Genomic DNA, 23,347 nt, shown 5'->3' on the forward strand with positions numbered 1-23,347 from the left:
GAGAGATGGAGAGAGATAGAGAGAGAGAGAGAGATAGAGATAGAGAGAGATGGAGAGAGAGAGAGAGAGATGGAGAGAGATGGAGAGAGAGAGAGATAGAGATGGAGAGAGATGGAGAGAGAGAGAGAGAGAGAGAGAGAGAGAGACTTAAGAAGGATGTGGAAGCTCTTGTCTGATTGGAGGGAAATCATCATCATGCCTCTGCCTCGCTCCGTTGTGTCTCTGATTATCATCAGTGTCATCATCTCCTCAGGGAAGCCACTATGATCCTCCATGGTACGGCCCGGTGTGTGTGTGTGTGTGTGTGTGTGTGTGTGTGTGTGTCTCCTGATACAGGCTCATGTGTGCATTCATGTGTGCACGTCCTCCACATGATACAGATCTGTGTGTGCACGTGTTTGTCTTCTAACTGATACATGTTCATATGTGCATCCTCTAGATAATACAGCTGTGCATGAGTGTGTGTGTGTCTGTGTGTGTATGTGTGTGTTTTCTAAGTAATAATAATAATAAATTTGATTTAAGAGCGCCTTTCTCAAACTCAAGGACACTTTACATATTTCAAGAGTTCAAAAATCGGAAAAATCAAGTTCAAAAATCAGGTAAGCTGCATTAAAACTACAGAAGTAATAGAGGATAAAGGGGCAGATGAAATTATACAAGTTCATATGTGCATCCTCTCCATGACAGCTGTGTGTGTGTGTGTGTGTGTGTGTGTGTGTGTGTATCAGTTCCCTTGCATTGGCTGATCATGTTTACATGCACACAAAAAATGTGACTGTAATGCAATTAAGACAATAATGGCAGTAAGGTGGGACTCATGCAACTATACTCTTATTATGTCAGTGTTAGTGTTAATATGCTGTTAGCTGGAGAAAGTGCAACTGCAGCAACACATGTGGAGATTTTACTGGCATTAATAGAGACCAGTCTGAACATGTGTACACCTTAGTCGCATCTCTATAAAGTAGTTATCCACCACATATTAATATAAATAAATGTCTGTTTTGCTGCTGTCTATCACGACCGCTACAACTCAACTTGCACTCAAACTGCATCAACAGAAAATCCAAGGAAAAAGAAACAGAAGGAGGAAACTAAAGGAAAAACTGAAGTGAGCAGCCTTGTCAAAGATGAAAAACACTCCAGGATGAGGAGCGGTGCAGACGCGGCTGTTTTTCTTTTTAGGTTCTTTTAGGTTCTGCTGTTGCTTCATCAGCCTCGGTCTTCGTCTGCATGTTGTGTAAAACACCAACGCAACGAGCAAAAGCTGTCGCAAAAACCAAGAACAACAAGAAGAGTCGCGCGGATTATCACTTTGAGTGTAGTCAAGTTACGAATGTGTAGCTGGTGTTGTTCTGTCAGTCAACACAACACTCGATAACCACATCTCATAAACCAGATTATTATGGGAGTCGTCACTTTATAGAACCGTGTAAACGTTGCCTTAGACTATTAATAACAGCCAGATTATTGTGTGCATGTAAACGTAGAAGAGGTAATTATTATAAGAAGGTTGCACACTTCTCTCCATATGAAAATATTTATTTTACATCAGCAACATGTTTCGGGCATTATGCCTTCTTCAGGGTGTCATGACAATAAAATTATTATTAGTGACGTCACATGACCAGCCCCCAATGCCTCTTGATCGCAAATATTACTTATTCCACAATAGTCAGTGACATAAAATACAGTGTAAAATATACTAAATCTTCACATTATTTGACCAAAAAAAATGTGTTTTGATTTAGAGCCATAGAAATAATATGTGCTCCATCTTTTTCCTTCACTCAACACTGGTCAGAAATATCAAGATTGCAACAGGCGCCTAGTCAGTGACGTCAACGACAAAAATGACGGTTTAAGAAAATACAATGTAAGGAAATATTAGATCTTCATAAATACTTTGACCAACAAATGCATGTAAACGTAACCATCCATTCGTCTGTAAGGACCTTGGCTGGGTATGCATTCATTTACTTTGGTCTGTTTGTGTGTGTTATCCTGGAGATATTGCAGCCCTGCACGTTTGTGTGTGTGTTTGTGTGTGTGTGTGTGTGTGTCACACAATCTGCCTCCATCCTCACCCGAAAAACAATCTAACATATTCATCAGCTGTAATGTGTGGATGTTGTACTGCAGGGTCAGTGAAATCCCCTTGGCAGAGAATGAGAAATGTATTTTAATACCCTATTTTCTTGGAATTACATGTGTGAAAGCGCAGGATGGATAAATATATAATTTAAGAAGGTCATTCAGACAAGGATTTACAAGTTTGCTATTAATTCTTGAGGAATTGTGATTGATTTATAATTTTTGTGCTTGGCTTAATGTCTGTTGAAAGGATGACACTATTGTTTCTCTTCCGTATGTACTTGATTGTTAATTCAATGAGATGAGCTGTTTTGTTTGTTGTGTTTATGTGGTTATAGTGTGTATAAGTGTGTATGACTGTATGTGTGGCGGACCCCAGGAAGAATAGCCAATGCTTATGCTGCTGCTAATCCTAATAAAGAAAGAAAGAAAGTGAAATGTGGACCAGGCAGTGAAGTCGAGTTCATCGAAAATGAACAATTCCCGACTACTGCTGAAGAGGAAGGCAGGATGGAGAGAAGATGGAGAGCAGCGAGTTGTTGTTGTCGTCCCTTAATTCTCCCTAACATCTACACTCATGAAGCAGATTCATGTAATAATCTGTGTTAGCGGTGAGAATGCAAATCTGCCCTCACAGCCTTAAATCACCCCCAGAGCCACGATGAGGACAAAACTGCACCAGCGTGGAAAATATATTCTATCGACTGAGCATGACTGCTTTCAATTCAACCCACTGAGAGCATTTTAAATACAGACTGTGCAGTATCTATATATCAGAATGCTTATTCCAAAAAAATACATATGGAAATTGGAAACCTCCACATTTTAGAATAACAGTAAAGACATCAAAACGAATGAAATAACACAAATGGGATCATGCAGCGACCAAAAAAAGTGTTAAACAAATCAAAACTATCTTATATTTTAGATTCTTTAAAGCAGCCGCCCTTTGCCTTGATGGAAAGGCAAAGGCTTTGGAAAGAAATTCATACATAGGATCGACTTCACTGTTTATATTTGTCTAAGAAACACATTTCAAGCATTTAAGCAGAAGCCTTTAGATTTAAATGGAGAGAGAGAATGAGAAACACAGTGCATTCAGTCAGGTGGGTCCAGACTTGTGACTGGTAGTGTATATATTTTGTTTTTCCTATACAAAAGTATGAGATATTTGTGCAAAAGGGAAAAACACGTACTCACAAATATGCATCCATTTAAATGACAATTGACAAGACACAAGTCGAGAGATTATTTGTTTGTGTCTCGTATTTATGGATCGTTTATGGATCGTTATACACACATTTGTCAATAACAGTGAGTCCGGTCTCTCTCCATATGGGACCATCGAGTTATGGACCTTCAAATTTCAGCGTTTCTGTTCTCTTGCATTCGTTCTCTGCGTCGCCAGCAGCTTGTGTGTGGGCAGATGAGAAGGTTTCCCCCGGGGGCTTCACCTGGGCTGATCCAGCAGTAACGCCCCCTTTACCAAATGACGGGAGCGGCGGTGATGTGGCGGCACGAGCTGCGCACGAGTGTCATCGACAGCGCTGAAGCACCATTATCATAATAGAGAGAGAATAGACTCCTCAAGGCCGTCACGCCGTTCACATGACAGCGACCAGAGTGAGAGTACTGAGTGTGAAGCGTCCTTCAGCCACGTAAGATTAAAAATTTACTCTGATCACTACAGCAGCTCCCTGGTTATCGCAAGAGTTGGCATAGCAACCAATACATCACAGCTTGCTGTGTTTTCTGGGGATTATTAGCACAGTTGAAAAATGTCTTTGACCAATCAGATTGCTTAGATCAGTGATTCTCAACCTTTTTCATATCAAGGACCCCTAATTTAGTCCACATTAGGGCCACGGAGCCCCATTTGATGACATTTTGTCTCTCGGACCCAAATCTGAGAATATTTTTATTGTTAGATATGATTTTGTCCAGAATCCCATGACTGTCTGTATTGTAGAGAGATAACAGAGAAACTATGATCAAAACAGTCATTCTTCTACATTCTCTAATTGTGTTAACTTCTTCTAAATTAAATAATGGTGAGGTTTAATAATTTATCAATTTGCTGGGGACCTCCTGGAGCCCCCTCAAGGACCCCCGGTGGTCCCCGGACCCCACGTTGAGAACCACTGGCTTAGATGAAACGACCTGCTTGATAATTTGCCTCCACACACCCATGACCGGAGTTTCTCTACCGCTCAATATCTGTGGCAGGGTCAGAAAAAAATGAACAGGGGCTTCGGGCAAAAATCCACTTCAAAGTTCATAAAATGCCCATGAATTAAAAAAAATTAGGAGTTCCTATTTTTCCACAGTTTTGTCGTTGAACTGTCAAAACATTAATAAGGGAATGTAGCTACTGTCCCCCATGGGCCACCGTAGATAATTTGTGGGGGGAGCCGCTGACCAGGGGAACGTCGCGGTGTGTTTTGGGCGGTTGTTGATCAGAAAACAACTGAGTACAGAAACTGTTGTCATCACACAGCCAGCAGGAGAAGAAGAGGTTGACCCCACACAAGCCACTGCAGCGAGGAAAAATAAAACAACCAGTATGGTAAAAAAAAAACTCAACAACGAAGGAGTGGAAGATGGAGGACAGAGAGAGGAAGAGAGCAGCGGGGGGGAAAATATTTTGTTCGTTCTTTGCTAATGTGGTAAAATGCAACCAAAAGTATTACTGTACTGCACTGTGTTGATCTAAAGGCTTCTGCTTAAACGCTTGAAATGAGTTTCTTAGACAAATATAAATAGTGAAGTTGATCCTATGTATGAATTTCTTTCCAAAGGCAAAGGGCGGCTACTTTAAAGAATCTAAAATATAAGATAGTTTGGATTTGTTTAACACTTTTTTGGTCGCTGCATAATTCCATTTGTGTTATTTCATAGTTTTGATGTCTTTACTATTATTCTAAAATGTGGAAAATAGTAAAAATAAAGACTTAGTAGTAGTAGTGTATATCGGAACACTAATATATCGGTACAAGTCTGATGAAGACGTGACGTTCAGCCAGAGGAAAACCCAAAGGCATGAGTGAACTGACTCCACTGCTGCCGTAACTAACAGGTAAAACACCATCAGGCGGTCCTGTGTGTGTGTGTGTGTGTGTGTGTGTGTGTGTGGAGACAGTCGAGCGGTTAATTCCCCGTTAATACCGTGTTGAATCACATCCTGACAGACAATTTCTCTCCTGTGTCTCCCTATCTGCTTCCCCACGAAATAAAGAATTAAGTTATTAAAAAACGAGCCGACTGCAGACTCTCCCTCAAAAAAAAATAGAAAAAGAAATCACCAGTTCGTCATATCTCTACGGACCGCTTGAAACACTCAGAAGACCCCGAGGGAGACCCAAACCCTATTTTTGCAGCGGAGCAGCTGTGTGTGTTCCTGTGGGCTTGGCAGGCGGCGACACGGCGGCCTGCAGGGACCACTTCCATTAAAACTAACACCAGACAGCAGGCCGGTTCCCGTCCCAGAGACTCATCAGTAACAACACCGCTGTGTGTGAAGCGGGGGGGGTCTCAACCTGGGGCTCAGGACTCCTGCGGGACGCGCGGGGTGGATTTTAAGGTCACAAAATGATTTCTATTAATGTGAACATGATATATCAGTACAGCGTCTCGCTCCGTTCGGCAATTTATTTTGGTGTTAGTGACATTTCATTTAGCAAGCCCAGTAGAGCTGAACAATTCATTTGAAAAAAAAATCGAAATCACAATATGATCTTTCCAATTTTCAAATCTCAGAGGCTGCAATTAATTTCTTCAGAGAGAGTTTGGTCCAAACTGGATTTGTGAACAAGGAGTTTTAGAGCTGCAGTTGATCTGTGGTCCAGGAATCAAAACATCTAGTTTCACTTTTCTTTAAACAATTTTAAAGTTCTAAAAATGTGTATGACAAGAAAAACGTGTGATAACATGAATCAGTTTAAATCGCAATATTCTGGCAAATAATCACAATTAAGATATTTTGTCAATATCTTTCAGCCCTAAAGCCCAGTGTGTGTTTTTTCAGGTCCTGAAGTCTCACGGTGACGTCAGCTGACTGTTAAACTCCCAACTAATCAACCAATCATCACTGCTTTAATTACAAATGTGTTACCTCCTCTACATGTCAGGTAGGTAGAGGTGTGACCAAGTCAACTTTGCTCGAGTCCCAAGTCAGTCTCAAGTCTTGAGGCACAAGTCTCAAGTCAAGTCCCAAGTCTAAATGTAGATTACCAAGTCAAGTCCATGTCATTAATGTCAAGTCTCAAGTCTAAATGTAGAACAGCAAGTCAAGTCAGAACAAATCAAGAGTCCAGTATCAATTTAATATCTTAAAGAAAACTAAATATCTAGGACTTTTCAATGCAATATGGTTTTAATAGGATAAAAACTTGGTAAGAGCATCATGAGTTTGATTTCTATAATCAGTTTCAACTTCAATAAATTCAATCATTCCATACAAATTCAGAAAACAGAATTTAAATTCAGTCGTCCGCTGGAACAAATCTCATCACTTTCAATCTAAGTCATTTACACAAACACAAGATCTCAAGTCAAGACTTTAGAAACCTTTTCAAGTCATCAAAGTACAAGTCAGAGTCAAGTCCCAAGTCACCAGAACCCAAGTCAAGTCAAGTCTCCTCTTCATGCATCAAGTCAAGTCTCAAGCTATTAAAACTGCGACTCGAGCCCCCGCCTCTGCATGTAGGCGACCAATAGGAGCTATGAATTATGGTCATTCTATTTGTGTGTGTTGGTTTGTTCTGAGCGTCAACATGGCGGCGAGGCAGAGGAACAGGAAGCTTTGCTCATAACGGAGCTGCTTGACAGAAAACAAGAAGAAACAGACTCTGCAGTATGAATTCAATCAGAAACTGAGCTGGAAAGCTGCAGCGTTACACGGCTGTCTCTCTCTCTCCTCGCTGCTGCTTTTCCCCAAAACAAACGTAGGAGGAACGCCTCTGATTGGCTGAACAGACGGTGACGAATCTGTCCGTCCAGAAAAAAGTTCAGCTGGTTGAACTTTCTGTCCATCAAAATGGAAATCTGACTGACGGAGCGTCATCAGTCTGTCTGACAACAGACGGCTGTCAGTGGAAATGAATTGAAGAGAACAGACACAGACAGACACAGTGGATCAGAGTGGCTGCATCTTGGTTTTTTTTTTTTGAATTGACCAAAAACACCAGATTTGAACACCAGCTTCATGCATCACAACACCCAAAATGACTCTAAAACAAACTTGGGCAGCTGTTAATTAACCTGAGTGAGCTGCACAAACACTAACATTACATCTGAACCTCTGCAGGAAAACTCAAACACATATTTCTTCTAACAAATGCGAATACACATCCGCTTTATAAAGAGAATCTCCAGCTTCATAGATTCTTCTGTTCAAGCTATTCTTTATTGTTAAAATTCACTTGAACATTCACCGCAGTGAAGCCTCACATCCTGCTGGTCTCTCTCTCTTTCTGCAGGTTGTCAAGCGCTGATATTGTTCAGCATGAGAGTCAGTTCTCCTCTCCATCTATTCATGTTAACGGACTTTATTAATGTAACCAGCTGCCAATAAGAGCATGTTTTGATTTAAAGGGATAGCCAACTAAAATATGCAATTTCTCATTAAACATTTTTTTCAGTCATTGTTGGTGTAAAAAACGACACGAATCTGCGAGAATCTGAAGCCGATCAGCTGATTTCTCAGTTTTGCTGCGGATTAAAAAAACGACTTTCACACGTCAGAGTGGGACATCCAATCAGAAGTCGACCTCAACACGCCGCTCTCTCCCTCTCTCCCTCTCTCTCCCCGTCTCCCTCTCTCTCTCTCTCTCCCTCTCTCTCTAGCTCTCTCTCTCTCTCTCTCCCTCTCTCTCCCCCCCTCTCTCTCCCTCTGTCTCCCCCCTCTCTCTCTCTCTCTCTCTCTCTCTCTCTCTCCCTCTCTCTCCCCTCTCTCTCTCTAGCTCTCTCTCTCTCTCTCTCTCTCTCTCTCTCCCCCCCTCTCTCTCCCTCTGTCTCCCCCCTCTCTCTCTCTCTCTCTCTCTCTCTCTCCCTCTCTCTCGCCTCTCTCTCTCTAGCTCTCTCTCTCTCTCCCTCTCCCTCTCTCTCCCCCTCTCTCCCCCTCTCTCTCCCTCTCCCTCTATCTCTCCCTCTCTCTCCCTCTCCCTCTCTCTCCCTCTATCTCTCCCTCTCTCTCTCTCTCTCTCCCCTCCTCTCTCTCTCCCCCCCCTCTCTCTCTCCCTCTCTTCTTTCTATAGTTTCACTACAGAAAAGGCAGCAGCCAAAAGCTCCATTTTATTACAGTTACTGAATGTTAGGAGCGCTCAGATCTTGGTGGATGATGAACACAGAACTCAACAGTGAAAATAAGAAAATTAACATTTTTAACTTGGTGGAGCGTCCCCACAGCAAAAAAGCACCAGTTGGATGGATTTGTAACCCAAATGACTCCTAAGGAAAACCTCCTGTGATGACTGTTATTACTGCATTACTGTGTTCATGAGTGTGTGTGTGTGTGTGTGTGTGTGTGCGTCTATTTGTGTGAGCGTGCTTTGCTCTTACCTTGCGGCCGTCGCTAGCGTGGCAGTTGACGTTGAGCGGAGTGAGCAAGGCCATTAGCTTCTCCTCATTTCCACTCCTGCAAACACACACACACACACACACACACACACACAACACACGACACACACACACACACAGAAGACAGACAACATCCACCATGCACAGGATTAACACCATTACTCAGCAGGAGAGGATGGGGGAGAAAATGAGGGAGAATGAGATAAGAAGAGAGAGATTGAAGGGAAAAAGAGACAGAAAAGAGAAATCTCATCTGCTAAAACAGACGAGAAGAGTTTTTTTGGGGGGGCGGGGGGGTGGAGAGTGTGTGTGTGTGTGTGTGTGTGTGTATGTGCGTGTGTGTGTGGGGGAGGGGTGATTAAACCTGACTACAACAACTAAACCAAAAACCTAAAGTAAAAGAAAGACAGTTTGATTCTTTGAGTCCAACTGAAGGATTTCTTGTTTATGTTTTGTTGAACAGCGCTTCCTGGTTCGCGGGCCTGCTGCCCCGGCATTGGACGGCCACCAGGAAGTGTTGCCGAGGCAGCGGCCAATCAGAGCATCGCCCCGATGACAGGCGTAAAGGAAGAAGCTGTCAGATGGAGAGAAAAGGATTTATTCTTCCCCTTCACTGTGTTCCCTCCTCTCTCCTTTTATTTTCCAGAGGGGGGCCCCTCTCCTCCTCTTTCCACTCCTCTCTCCATCTTTATCTCTTTCTCTCCGTCCATCCGGCCAAATCCGTCTCTCCCCTCATTCAACTTCTCACTCTTTCTGCATCTATTTTCCTCTCCAACCTCCATTATCTCCTCCTTCTTGCTCTCCACCCCCTTCCTCTCCCTTCGTTTCGACTCCGTCTCTCCTCTCGTTAAAGCCCTCCACCTCTGGTTTCTTCCTCTTTTCTCTCCCCTTTCTCTCTGTTTATTTCCCCTCATCACCTCCTCTTTTCCTCTTTCTTTCTTTCTTTCCTTTCTTTCTTTCAACTCCTCTCCCCATCTCCTTCCGCCGGCACCCTAAAACAAGAGATCCTTCATTTGGATGCAAACAACATCTCAAGGTTTAGCTAGGGGCCGGGGCCATGGTGTGTGTGTGTGTGTGTAGGTGTGTGTGTGTGTGTGTGTGTGTGCTAGTCCGTCGAATGGATACATGGGCATCTCAGCTTAGCATGTAATCAATTGAGGATGATATGAATCGAATAAAAAGACAAAAACATAAAGAAAACTAATAATAATCGAAGTTTGAAAAAGCTACTTTGAGGTGAAAAAAAAACAGGACAAGTCATTTCATTTAATTTGTGTCAGGAGTTAAAGGGAAAATCCACACAAAAAAAAAAAAAATCACCCATTTTCAGAGGTGGAAGGTGGTGGATTTACTCAAGTTCTGCACTTCAGTCCAGTTTTGAGGTTCTGACACTTTACTGAGTATTTCCATCCTGTGAGACTTTCTACTTTTCCTCCACTACATCTCAGAGGGAAATCTTGTTCTTTTTCCTCCACTACATTTATCTGCCGGCTAGAGTTACTAGTTACTTTGCAGAATAAGGTTTTACACGCAAAACATATGATAAGCTCATAAAATATGTTGCATTGTTAGAGTTTAAACTCCCCAACAGTATATGGAGCAGTTAGACCGACAACATTAAAATACTTCTGACAGGTTCATGCTTCAATAATTTAACTCTCTGACAGAGTGACGACTTTTACTTTTCATACTTTCATACTTAAGTAAACTTTGAATGCAGACCTTCTACTTTTAGTATTTTTCCATCATGGTGTTGCTACTTTTACTGAAGTAAAGGATTTGAGGACTTTTTCCACCGCTGCCCGTTTTATCCATTTGATCTCGGCCACAGTGGCTCAGTCAACACTTTTGAACTTGAACTGTATGAATATTAAAACATGAGATATGAAATAGGAGAGCTGATGCTGTAATCCGTGACTGACTTTACAGACTCCAAAATATTTCTCGGAGCTTTTTTTTTTTTTTTACATCCTAATGAGCTTTATTTCCTTTTGAATATTTTGAGGTTGAAAAAAATAAATAAATTCTGCAATCCCTCCACCCGCCCGTCTCATCCCCCCCCTCTCTGATGTCTTCCTCCTCTGCTCTGATACATTTCTCTTCCAAAGTAAAAAAAAAAAACAAAAACAAAAAGACCACACCACCCTAATTTTAAGATCACAGGGATCACATTTACCTACATGTGATGTCAGTGTGCTTTGCTCTGACCTGATTTGAAGCATATTCTATTGTACAGAGCTCACTTTGCGGCGCTCTGAATGTGAGAATCAGCTAAAAAACATGTAATTTAATGTCATTTCGTCGCAGCAGCAGAAGATATGGTTCAAGAAATGAGCTCATATCTCTGTAAAATCACCGGGGTACGGTGGGAAAAAGTCCCAAAAAGTCAGTCTTACATCTCCTGACTAAAATCACCATGTTCATGTTCACAAATCTGAACTGTCAAAGATCACAGACTCCCTCAAATACTGACTGTTTGATTTGTTGAGGACGAAATGGAAAAGTTCCTATACTAAGAAACATTCCTGTATGTGACCTTAGACCCTTATTTAGACCTGAAGTGCCTAAATCAGATGAAACTGTACAGTAACATCTTGTGTGTTTCTCACTGAACTGAGTCTGGAATGTGCCGACGCCCAAATCTCATAGAAAAACTGACAAAATAATAATTTATAAAGCAGCTCACCTCTTATTACACATCTCCTTATAGTGCTGCAACTATAATATCATTGGCTGTTCAGTCTTGTTCATATGACCTTCTACTTTTTGACCAATAGCTTTATTATATTCTAACATAATCATCAATATTCAGCACTATAAAAGTAATAATCCAGATTTTGAGTTCCTTGTTTCCCAACCTGCAGATTGAATAAACAGCTGACTCTGTCTCCTCCATTCTGTCCGACCTTCCATTAGAAGAAAACTCATCTAACTTGATTATCTAAATATCACTTAGCTGGGTTAAATTCACACCTGACATTAAAATGTGTCTCCAGTATACAAAGTGAAATCGGATTTCTCCTTCCCTCCCTCATTTTCTACGATAGTCACTTGCTCTAGTAAGTGAGTAACTATTAAGTCATATTTAGGTCCCAAAAACTGACAGTAAAAACTTTGTATTGTTTGTTCCTCATCCATAAGTATCCTGACAATCCATTTTTGACAGGAACATTACTATCAGAGCTGCTGCCCCTGTTTGACTTGATGACTTTTCAGGGGAAGAAATTAACTTTTTATCAGATTTTTTCCCCCTTCTTCTGATTTTTAGGGGTCTTTTTGGGTGACAATTTTACAGAACTCTGAAATAATACATTTACATTACATATTGGCAAATAAACACTCAGTTTGTACTACTAAGATTTGATTTATTTTAAATCCTAATGCACCACATGTTTCTACTGCTTCAGGCTGCGTGCTCGGTTGTTTTCTGATCAAAAACAGCTCCGTTTTCTCTCCCAGAATGCACTGGAAAGAAGAATCGCCGGGTCAAAGACTCCGACAAACCACCTACGGTGGCCTATGAGGGACAGCAGTCGCATTCACGCCTGCATATTTCATAACTCAGCCAATAAAATGTGAACAGGGTGTAAAGCAAAAAACAATGACTACGCCTAATTATCATTTTGATGAATTTTCCCATGTTTGCCCCTTGTTGATCTCTGACCTGGTGCACTTCCTGGTTGGATGTACTTAAGTTTGTTTCCATGTATGTAGCTGCTATAAATCGATTAGAGACACATCTCATTCACACCTTATTGTTAACTCTGACCACCTGCAGATTTGGTTTTGGGTGATTGGATCTTCAGTGCTTATGCTTCGTCTCAAAGCAGCCCTCTCACCAAGGATGCATGTTACTGGCGTTATGAGGTCACTGATACACAACGGCCTTCTGGGTAGTTGCGGGTTACAGCTAACTCATTATCAGTCTCTCTCTCTTTACGCCTTTTAGCTTCACAAAGTTATTAGTTGAAGCAGATATTTAGATTTGGATTGGCTTAATGACAATATAAAAATAGATGTGTGGTTTGAATGGGAATCTCTGGATGGGTTTCTCCTGCTTGGCCTCAGCTGTGTGTGTGTGTGTGTGTGTGTGTGTGTGTATCTACAGGAACAGGATGTAAACTCTATTTACTTTTAAATAAATAATAAGGAAAATAAATCTTTTAGCAGTTCAAACATTGGAGATCATATATGGATATACATATCAATATGGTCTCTGATGTTTGAATTGATGTCTGTTTGTTTTTTACCCAGGTGTAAGTTATGTATTATGAGGGATTTTATTTTTAAAGTAAAAAACCTTTAATAGCTCAAAAACTGGAGACCGATTTCAAACAGGTGAATGAATTTTAACTCTAAACCCCGATCTGATTCAGCTGCATCGCCACCGGACATTTTCCTATCTGGCACTATATTTTTTCAGCTCGGTCTGTTCTTCTTCTTCTTCTCTTTCTTCACTACTAGGCTGTGCTCTACTTTCTGTGCAGGGATGCTATCAGGACCACAAGGAAAAAAATAAAGCAGAGAAACAACAATATCCCATAAGACATGAACAGGAGCTATTTGACCCCCCCCCCCCCCCAACAAAAAGGTGAAAAAACAACAAAAAAAAACAAATCTATGTGAGAAATGACAGCGGTGATGAGAAGTCAGTCAGCGGCTCAGCTGTGAGGGAAACACACCGAGTTCACAGTTCAAACCACAGCCTGTAACCCTGCAATACACAGGGGTGCTGCTACGCTGGGCCAGCTGCTTCCTTCTGTGTGTGTGTGTGTGTGTGTGTGAGTGAGTAAGAGAGAGAGAGAGAGAGAGAGAGAGAGAGAGAGAGAGAGAGAGAGAGAGAGAGAGAGAGAGAGAGAGAGAGAGAGAGAGAGAGGCTGTTGAGGGAATGAGACATCGAGCGCTCAGCCACCCACACACATCCACAAACGAAAGCTATCCCATTTCCACATGAGAAACACAGCAACGCAAACACACACACACACACACACACAGACGCATGCACGCACACACACACAGACGCATGCACGCACACACACACATGGCCCACGTGCGCTGCCTAGAACAATAACATGCCTTCAAAATGCATCAGTATCCCTGGAACTAAGCTTTCTGGATATGAAACACCTGTCTGTGTGTGTGTGTGTGTGTGTGTGTGTGTGTGTGTGTGTGTGTGTGTGTGTGTGTGTGTGGTGGGGGGGGGGGCATATAGATGATGGAGGGGAAAGACAGGTAAAAGAAGAGATAGACAGTTTGACAGGCAGAGAGAAAGATGCAGAAATGCCAGGGAAAATGCAAAGTGGCCAGAAAATTGAAGGCAGCGACAAATGATGGAATTCAAACAAAAGAGGAAAAGAGCCAAAGAGGGAACGGATAGAAAGGAGAGAGGAGAGGAAGCAAGGACACAAGAGAGGAGAGGAAACAGGAAAGGAGAGGAGAGGAGGCAAGGAAACAAGAAAGGAGAGGAAACTAGGAAAGAAGAGGAGGAGAGAGAAGCGTCACAAAGTAGAAAACAAGCAGAAAAGGCAAGAAAAGGGCAGAGAAGAGCAGAGAACAAAAGAAAAGAGAAGAAGAAGAAAAGATAAAAGAGAAGAAGAAGAAAAGAGTGTGGTACTCACCTCGCCGCCTCCAGCAGCTCATCCTTCTTGTATTCACCTAGATGGTTACAGAAGATCATGGTGTCAGAGGACTGGCCGCCAGCACACACACACACACACACACACACACACCAACCACACACCGCCACAGTCGCCAAACACACACACACACACACACCCACACACAAGATGAAGCAGAGAGAAGAGAACAACCACACACACACACACTGGCAGCGTCTATCTCTTTCTCATAGAAGATACCGTCTCTCTCTCTCTCTTTCTCTCTTCCTTTCTTTCCCTCTCTCTCTCTCTCTCGTTCAGTGCGCACCCCTCTGGCTCCGGTTGCCGTGACGATGCGCTGCCGGCAGCGACCACAGCGCATTCATTGTTTAGGCGACGAGCGGCAGACTGACACACGCTCTGCCTCTATCCGTCCATCCATCCCTCTTCTCCGCCTCTCTCTCTCTCTCTTTCCGTTGTCTCTCATTTTGCTAACCGTCCTCTCTCGCTACCCGTCATCCCTTTCTCCGTCTCTCTCTCTCTCTTCCCTGTTTTTTTTTTGTTTTTTTTCCTCCCGTGGGCTCAGGAGCCGCAGCTACCGCCAGAAACACAACAGAAACACTGAAATCATAAACAAACCCCTCCCCCTTCCTCCCTCCCTCCCTCCTTCCCTACCTCTCTCTCCTGGCCCCGCCCCCCTCCACCCCCACCCCCCCTCCACTACAGTCACAACACCCCCTCACCTACCCCCCCCCCACCCCCCACCCCTATATGTGCCAGGGAAATAAGACAGTGGGAGAGAGAGAGTAGGAAATGAGAAAACGAAAAAAAAAAAATCAAAAATCAAAGAAAGACGAAGAGACGAGGTAAATGCAAACGCGATACAGATAAATGGAAAAGAGGAGAAGGAGAAGTGTGTACATGGAGCAGACGGGGTGGGGGGGGAGGTGAGCGGGGGGGGGTGGGGGGGAGGTGAAGGGGGGGGGCGAGAAGAAAGGTTACGGAGAAGGGAAAGGGGGAGGAGGGAGGAACAAAGGATTTGTAGATGAAAGAGAAAAGGATGATTAGGGATCTGGAAACTGACACGCATGGATTTGACACAGTATAATTGGTGTTAGGGAGGCGAGAGAGAGAGAGAGAGAGAGAGAGAGAGAGAGAGAGAGAGTAGGATACAAAGAGAGAAGGAGAGATAAATAGCAACAGAGAGAACTAAATTAGATGCTGTAGTTTTGTTTCAAGTCGTTTTGACTGAAGCCTTTTACACACCGGACATCCACAGGTTCACACATTTATCTAGATCAGTGCTTCTCAACCTTTTTCATATCGAGGACCGCCTAATTTAGTCCACATTAAAGCCACGGACCCCCATTTAATGAGATTCTGTCTCTCAAACCCAAATCTGAGAATATTTTTATTGTCAGATATGATTTTGTCCAGAATTCCCTGACTATCTGTATTGCAGGTAGAGAGATAACAGAGAAACTATGATCAAAATAATAATTCTTCTACATTCTCTAATTATCTTAACATCTTGTAAATGAAATAATGCTGAAGTTTAATAATTCATCGATTTGCTGGGGACCCCCTGGAACCCCCTCAAGGACCCCTGGTGGTCCCCGGACCCCACGTTGAGAACCACTTATCTAGATTATATTATTATACTATATTATTTTCTTCTTTTCTCCTCCCCTTCCCCCAGTTCCCCATCGTTTTGCCTCCTGCCAGGCTGTCTTTGCAAATAACAATGTTGTTCTTTCCTGGTTAAATAAAGGTTAAATTAAAAAAAAATTAATGAAAAAATCTTCAGAGCATCACTGCCGTCAGTCATTTCCTTTGTGCCAGAAACACTAAAATCAAACATATGCAGAGACTGTGGGAAATGAGCTGAGATGGATTCTGGAGGCAACAGCACACACAACTGTTAGGGCAGGATCAAAGGCAACTCGACCACACACACACACACACACACACACACACACACACACACACACACACAGTTCATCAATTTGACTGACAGAGTGACAGGGCAGAGATAGACAGGAGGCAGAACCCCAGAGAATTGTTTATGGATGCCATGGATTACTCTGTGCATGCGTGTGTGTGTGTGTGTGTGTGTGTGTGTGTGTGTGTGCAAGAGTAGGCCAGTTTGTGTGTGTGTGTGTGTGTGTGTGTGTGTGTGTGTGCAAGAGTAGGCCAGTTTGTGTGTGTGTGTGTGTGTGTGTGTGTGCAAGAGTAGGCCAGTTTGTGTGTGTGTGCATGTAGTATATATGTTAATGTAAAACAATTTCATCTTCATGTATGTGTGTGCAAGTATATTAGTGTGTGTGTTGATGTGTGTGTGTGTGTGTGTGTGTGTGTGTGTGTGTGTGTGTCCTTGTAGATGATAACTGTGATTACATTGACACATTGGTGACGTATAACAAATGGCTATGACACTGCCACATACACACACACACGAACATGTTCTCCAACACTCTCACATGTGTGTGTATGTGGGAGACACAGCATGAACCCTGAGCAGCAAGATTGCCAATTTATCGGACAATTTTCCTTACATCTCTTATTCAAATGTAACATTTACAAATGAAAAATGGCTGCTGTTGTTTTTCCATTTGAACAACAACTCACTTTTTTTCTACATCAATCTGAGTCGCAATACATTTCCTCTTCCTGATATTCAGACCATCGCACCAACGGTTCAAACTTTAGCCCCGCCCACAAAGGCTCCGATTGGCTCGATTGTTTCTCTGAGCGAGAACAAGCCGCCGACGAGGGAAACACCAGACTCTCTGAATCTGAAGAGTGGAGGGACCAGGTTCAGGAGTCTGGAACCAGTCCTACTACTGACTTACTGTAAACTGTTAAAGTAAAACTGTAAGCTGTGGCACTTCAGTCCGATCTGCAGACTTTTCTTTTTCGTTTCTATTTTGACTTTTGTTCTCAGTCACTACTGGATGTTGACTCGACCTTTTCCTGTCCATCTAAACATTTTAAAGGACAGGTTTTTCCTCCACCTGGTCCATCTTTATCTTCTCTGCAGTATTTGAAGCAGTTGAAGGGATTACACCTGTGTGCAGTATGTAATGAGCCTCAAACTTCTATGTATCGATTAGTTGGATGTTGAAGATCCTGCAGAGAGATCTACATCTCTTTTTATCCTTAAGAAACTCCTTAAGCATTATTTTGACATTTGGAGAGACATGCACGCCGTTTAGAGTAGGACTTTATTTGCTCTGGTCTCGGTCTTTGCTTGGTCTCGACACAAACTCGACTGGACCTGGTCTTGGAGTTGACCTGGACGCAAAGACACTGAAGCTCTACCAGCTAACCTATTATAAGTCTCACACTAATATACTGTACATGGAAAGACACTGTTTATAGTGTCTACTTCGGTCTTGATTCGCTCTGGTCTCAGTCTCGACTTGGTCTCGGCCCCATTAAGACCCGGTCTCGACTCGAACTCGACTGGACCTGATCTTGGAATTGACTCGGACACGAAAACATTGAAGCTCTACCAGCTGAATGACTGTAAGTCAGTCTGGATAAGAAAGTCTTTACTATTGGTTGTGATGTTGGTGATCTAGGAAACTTCCTCTCCTGTCACACTCACTGTTAGTGACGGACGATCTGTTTAAGTTATGTACACAATTATTTTTATTTCTGAGCCACAAATCTTTCTAGCCATGGCATTGGCGAACTAGAACATAAACAACTTGAAAATGTCTTTACAAAGTGACAATAATATAATAATTGGATAATTTGGATGGAGAGCTTGTGAAACTGTGATGGTCAAGCGTCTCATTAGTGATTACTACAGCAGAATAACACAGAGCTGATATCACCATTCATGTTCCTGACCCACGATACGCTTTGTCACATTTTTATATTGCGGTATATTGAATTTCAACGCATCGTCCCATCACTACTCACTGTAAGTAACTCAGGAAAAGAGCTTCAACTAAACACCGAAAATGAAAATGGTTCAACTCAAACTCAGCTGGATCTGGTCTTGGAATTGACTTGGACTCAACTAAGGTGGACTTGACTTACAGCCCTGCTAATGCGTCCATAAACAGCCTTACACCCTGCTGACGTGTCCCTGAGCAAGGCACCGAGCCCCCGACTCTCTCACTGTGACTGACTCTGGATCAGCCAAAAGCTTCAAGTGTAAAATATTAACACGAGAATATCCATCCAACTGCTGGAAAGAGATATTTGTTTCGATGCTTCTAGACACAAAACAGTGGCAAAGGCCAAGCTTGTATGAACTCATCTGAATCTGACCATGTGCGTGTGTGTGTGTGTGTGTGTGTGTGTGTGTATACTGTCGACAATCCTGCTGACGCTAAAAGAAGAGACAAGGACAGGTTAAAGCTCAGGACAGGCTAGCTGCCTCCAGAATGATGATGTGTGTGTGTGTGTGTGTGTGTGTGTGTGTGTATGCCTATGTGTGTGTGTGTGTGTATATGCCTGTGTGTGTGTGTGTGTGTGTGTGTGTCTCTATGCCACTCCCTTGGCTGAGTGGAATAGACACCGGCTACCACTGTTTGAATTCCAAATGTTGTATGCTTGAAAGTGTGTATTCCTGTGCAAGCGTGTGTGTGTGTGTGTGTGCATGCGTGTGCATGTGTGTGCACGTGCATGTGCGTGCATGAGTGTGATTCCAGTGTCGTGCACAGGTGAGTACAAGTCAATGTCAAACTGATACAGTCACAGTCCTCTATATATACACATGACCATGCAGCAAGGACTCGGTGTACTCTGTGTGTGTGTGTGTGTGTGTGTGTGTGTGTGTGTGTGCGTGTGTGTGTGTGTGTGTACTAAGTGGCTGTACGAACACAGATGATGCTGACTGATGCTGACTGGACCATGAGTCGCCTCGCTGCCCAGCTGTCCGCTTGTCTTTTCTGTGTGTGCGTGTGTGTGTGTGTGTGTGTGTGTGTGTGTGTGCGCGTGCGTGTGTGTGTTTAAATCAAATATAATTTATCGTGGAAGCGGTTTATCCGGCGTTATAAAACAGCGGGCTGTGAGTCAGGAGTTGAGCGATCTTCTTACCGCCGCAGCGAGGTCACACTCTACGGACTGAGGCCGGGAGTAACGGGAGGAAATAAATAGGAAATTACAAAAGAGTGTGTTCATTTGTTCTTCACACACACACACACACACACACACACACTCACCACTAACACTGTGTGAGTAATTGCTTCAAACACTGCAGCAAAAAGAACCGCTCCGATTGAATTGTATTTTTTTTCCACCTTACCCTCTTTCACTTTGCTAAGTTTTGTAAACCTCATAAGAGTCTGTGTGTTTCTGTCAATGCAGACTTTTCTCAAACAGATATTGTACTTTTTATTTATTTATTTATTTATTTTTATTATCATACATACATACTGTACATTATCAGTATGTCATCCAGTGTTTTCATGCCCAAAACCCCCCCGTTTCCTTGAAATTGGCTTGTCAATGATGTTGGAACGTTTTGGGGTGTAAACGCTTTACTGTGGGCGTGGCCAGTGGCTGAATGTGGCTATCAAGGTGAGGCTAGCGGCCGCAGAACAGGACGTCACAGCAACAACAACAACAACAACAACAACAATGGAGGAAAGCAGGAAGAAAAGAAAGAAGAGCGAAGCGAAACGTTCAGAAACGCATCAGGTGAACATCAGCGCCAGACCGGCTGCGGAGGCTTTGATGACATCATCAAGATGACTGACAGGTGGCGGGGCGGGAACTTGACCAGCTGAGGCGGAGGAGGGCGGGGCTTACAATATGCTTCCTGCCTCAAGGAGGAATTGTTTCCCATGAGGCTTTAAGGTGGTTAGAAACAGGCAACAACAGTTAGGGGATACAGATTATTTTCCTGTGACAGATCAGTGACAGGATAAAAGTAGATGACACTATGGGCTTCGATGAAGAACTTTGATGTATTATGGAAACAAAGTGTCGGCCATTGTTGTTTGGCAAACTGCCCGTCTAACAGAGCTTTGGTCCGGACAGGAGAAAATGGAAATGTGAAAAATGAGCAGACAGCAGGAAAGAAGAATGGAAGGGGGTTTATAAAAAAAAAAAGCTCAAAATCCTGAAAACTACCAATAACAATAAACATCAACATTAATAATAATAACTAAAATAATAATAATAATAAAGGAGAAGAAGAAGAACCACCACAACAACTCTATTTGGAAAGCAGTTTTTGCTTGCGAAGTTACAAAGCACTTTAAAAGAGAAAAAAGGGAAGTCCCGCTCTTGATCCATACAGAGTAATAACGGCGCCCAGGCGTGACGGCCGGCGCCCCGCCAGCAGGATTCTGGATCTCTGAAAACCTATTTCACTAAGACCTGGAACATCTGACAAAATCCCTCGCCTCGCAGGAGGGAAGGGAGGCTCCGATCAGCTCGACTCCAAACGCTCCCCCGGTTACATTTCAGTTGTTTTTGTCTTTTAACCCGGTGGTTCTCAACGTGGGGTCCGGGGACCGCCGGGGGTCCTTGAGGGGGTTCCAGGGGGTCCCCAGCAAATAGATGAATTATTAAACTTCACCATTATTTCATTTACAAGAAGTTAAGGCAATTAGAGAATGTAGAAGAATGACAGTTTTGATCATAGTGTCTCTGTTATCTCTCTACCTGCAATACAGACAGTCATGGAGTTCTGGACAAAATCATATCTGACAATAAAAATATTCTCAGATTTGGGTCCAAGAGACAAATTCTCACCAAAGGGGGTCCGCAGCCATAATGTGGACTAAATTAAATATGAAAAAGGTTAAGCATCACTGTTTTAACCTACATTCACCTGGGGAAGACTTGCCACAGTCTCCACACAGCCTGAGGCGCTCAGGTGGCCCGGTCCCGACTAGAGCTGAACAATTAATAAAAAAAAAAAAATCAAAATCACAATATGAACTTTCCAATTTCCAACTCGCAGAGGCTGCAATTATTTGCTTAACAGAGAGAGTTTGGTCCAAACTGGATTTGTGAACAAGGAGGTTTAGAGCTGCAGGTGATCTGTGGTCCAGGAATCAAAACCTTTCATCAGACCAGATCAGTGAATCCTATTACAAAATCACTTTTCTTTAACCAGTCTTACAGTTCTAAAAAAAAGTTACGACAATATGAATCGCAGTTTAAATCGCAATTGCTGCAATATTCTGTCAAATAGTCACAATTACATTTTTTGTCACTATCGTTCAGCCCTGGTGACTAAAGGCGGTCGGGCCTTCGCTTCGTCTTTTAAAGGAATAGTTCACCCAAAAATGAAAATTCTGTCATCATCTACTCACCCTCATGCCAAATGAAACACAGGTGAAATTTGTTAGTCCATATAACACACAGGGAGGCTGCCAGCACAACTTGGTAGCAGCCTTCTCCAAAACAACTGAAGTCAATGGGGACCGGTTCTTTAGAGATCCAAAACAAAAACAGCCAAACAATCACACTGTGAATAGAAAGACCTATACACCATTATTTGTTGCAAATCAATCAGCTGTAGTTAAGATTTGCACTAAATTATGGTGTAAATATACTGCAGGTCTTTTTGGAGCTCTGAAGAACTGGTCCCCACTGACTTCAGTTGTTTTGGAGAAGGCTGCTATGGAGTTGTGCTGGCAGCCTCCCTGTGTGTTATATGGACAAACTTCACCTGTGTTTCAACTGGCATGAGGGTGAGTAGATGATGACAGAATTTTCATTTTTGGGTGAACTACTCCTTTAAATCGCTTTTAAAAAACACACTTGTCTAAAAAAGCCTCTCTGCCGACTCTTTAATCACCTGTGAGGCGTGATGACATAATCGTGTTTTAGATTTTATTGCCTCTCCTTTGTCAACCTTCTCTGTCCTGTGTTCTTTTAAATTGTGTTGTTTCTTTTTATTTTTTATTCCATTTTTATTGTTTAATTTATTTATCTTATCTGTGCTGCATTAAATCTCTCTTATAGCATGCTGGTTTATAACAGCCTCTAAGGTTTTATAGCTTTCCTTCCTCTTCCCCTTCCTACTCTGCTCTTTTAAATTGCGCTGTTTCTTTTTATTCTCACTCTATCATTATTGCCATTTGTTTTATTCCTGTAAAGCACTTTGTTACTTGTGTTAAGAAAAGTGCTCTAGAAATAAAGTTTATTATTATTATTATTACTATTATTATTATGCATTACCAGCCAAAGAGCAGCTGTGGGTCAACTGCCTTGCTCAGCGGCACTTTGGCTGGAGATGTTGTGGGGTGGAAGGAGGTTCTGTTCTCTTCCTCTGGCAAGGAAGAGAAGAAAACATCCAGCAGCCCTCCTCTCCTCCTCTCCTCTCCTCTTCTCCTCTCCTCTCGTCCTCTCCTCTCCTCTCTCCACCCCTCCTCTCCTCTCCTCTTCTCCTCTCCTCTCGTCCTCTCCTCTCCTCTCTCCACCCCTCCTCTCCTCTCCTCTTCTCCTCTCCTCCTCTCCTCTCCTCTCTCCACCCCTCCTCTCCTCTCCTCTTCTCCTCTCCTCTCGTCCTCTCCTCTCCTCACCCCTCCTCTCCTCTCCTCTCCCCTCCTCTCTCCTCCTCCCCTCCTCTCTCCCTCTCCTCTCGTCCTCTCCTCTCCTCTCTCCACCCCTCCTCTCTCCTCTCCTCTCCCCTCCTCTCCTCTCCTCTAGTCTCGTCCTCTCCCCTCCTCCCCTCCTCTCCCCTCCTCTCTCCACCCCTCCTCTCTCCACCCCTCCTCTCCTCTCCCCTCCTCTCCTTTCCTCTCCTCTCCCCTCCTCTCTCCACCCCTCCTCTCCTCTCCCCTCTTCTCCTCCTCTCCTCTCTCCTCCTCCCCTCCTCTTGTCCTCTCCTCTCCTCTCTCCACCCCTCCTCTCCCCTCTCCTCCTCCCCTCCTCTCCTCTGCCCTCTCCTCCTCCTCTCCTCTCCTCCCCTCCTCTCCCCTCTCCTCCTCCCCTCCTCTCCCCTCTCCTCCTCCTCTCCTCCCCTCCTCTCCCCTCCTCTCGTCCTCTCCTCTCCTCTCTCCACCCCTCCTCTCTCCTCTCCTCTCCTCTCTCCTCCCCTCCCCTCCTCTCGTCCTCTCCTCTTCCTCTCCTCTCCCCACCTCTCCCCTCCTCCCCTC

General features: G+C 43.3%; 1 protein-coding gene across 1 annotated transcript in view; it reads right to left on the minus strand.

Annotated features, from left to right (window-relative positions):
* The window catches only part of tnksa (tankyrase, TRF1-interacting ankyrin-related ADP-ribose polymerase a), a 113,154-nt gene that overhangs the window by 60,841 nt on the left and 28,966 nt on the right, over positions 1 to 23,347 (minus strand). The window contains exons 5-6 of the mRNA XM_078288391.1: positions 14,292 to 14,328; positions 8,656 to 8,731 (exon numbers count right to left, since the gene is read on the minus strand). Of these exons, the coding sequence (XP_078144517.1) occupies positions 8,656 to 8,731; positions 14,292 to 14,328 (113 nt within the window). The remainder of the gene's footprint in view (positions 1 to 8,655; positions 8,732 to 14,291; positions 14,329 to 23,347) is intronic.

The sequence above is a fragment of the Centroberyx gerrardi genome, chromosome 2 (assembly GCF_048128805.1).
Source record: "Centroberyx gerrardi isolate f3 chromosome 2, fCenGer3.hap1.cur.20231027, whole genome shotgun sequence".
Lineage (NCBI taxonomy): Eukaryota > Metazoa > Chordata > Actinopteri > Beryciformes > Berycidae > Centroberyx > Centroberyx gerrardi.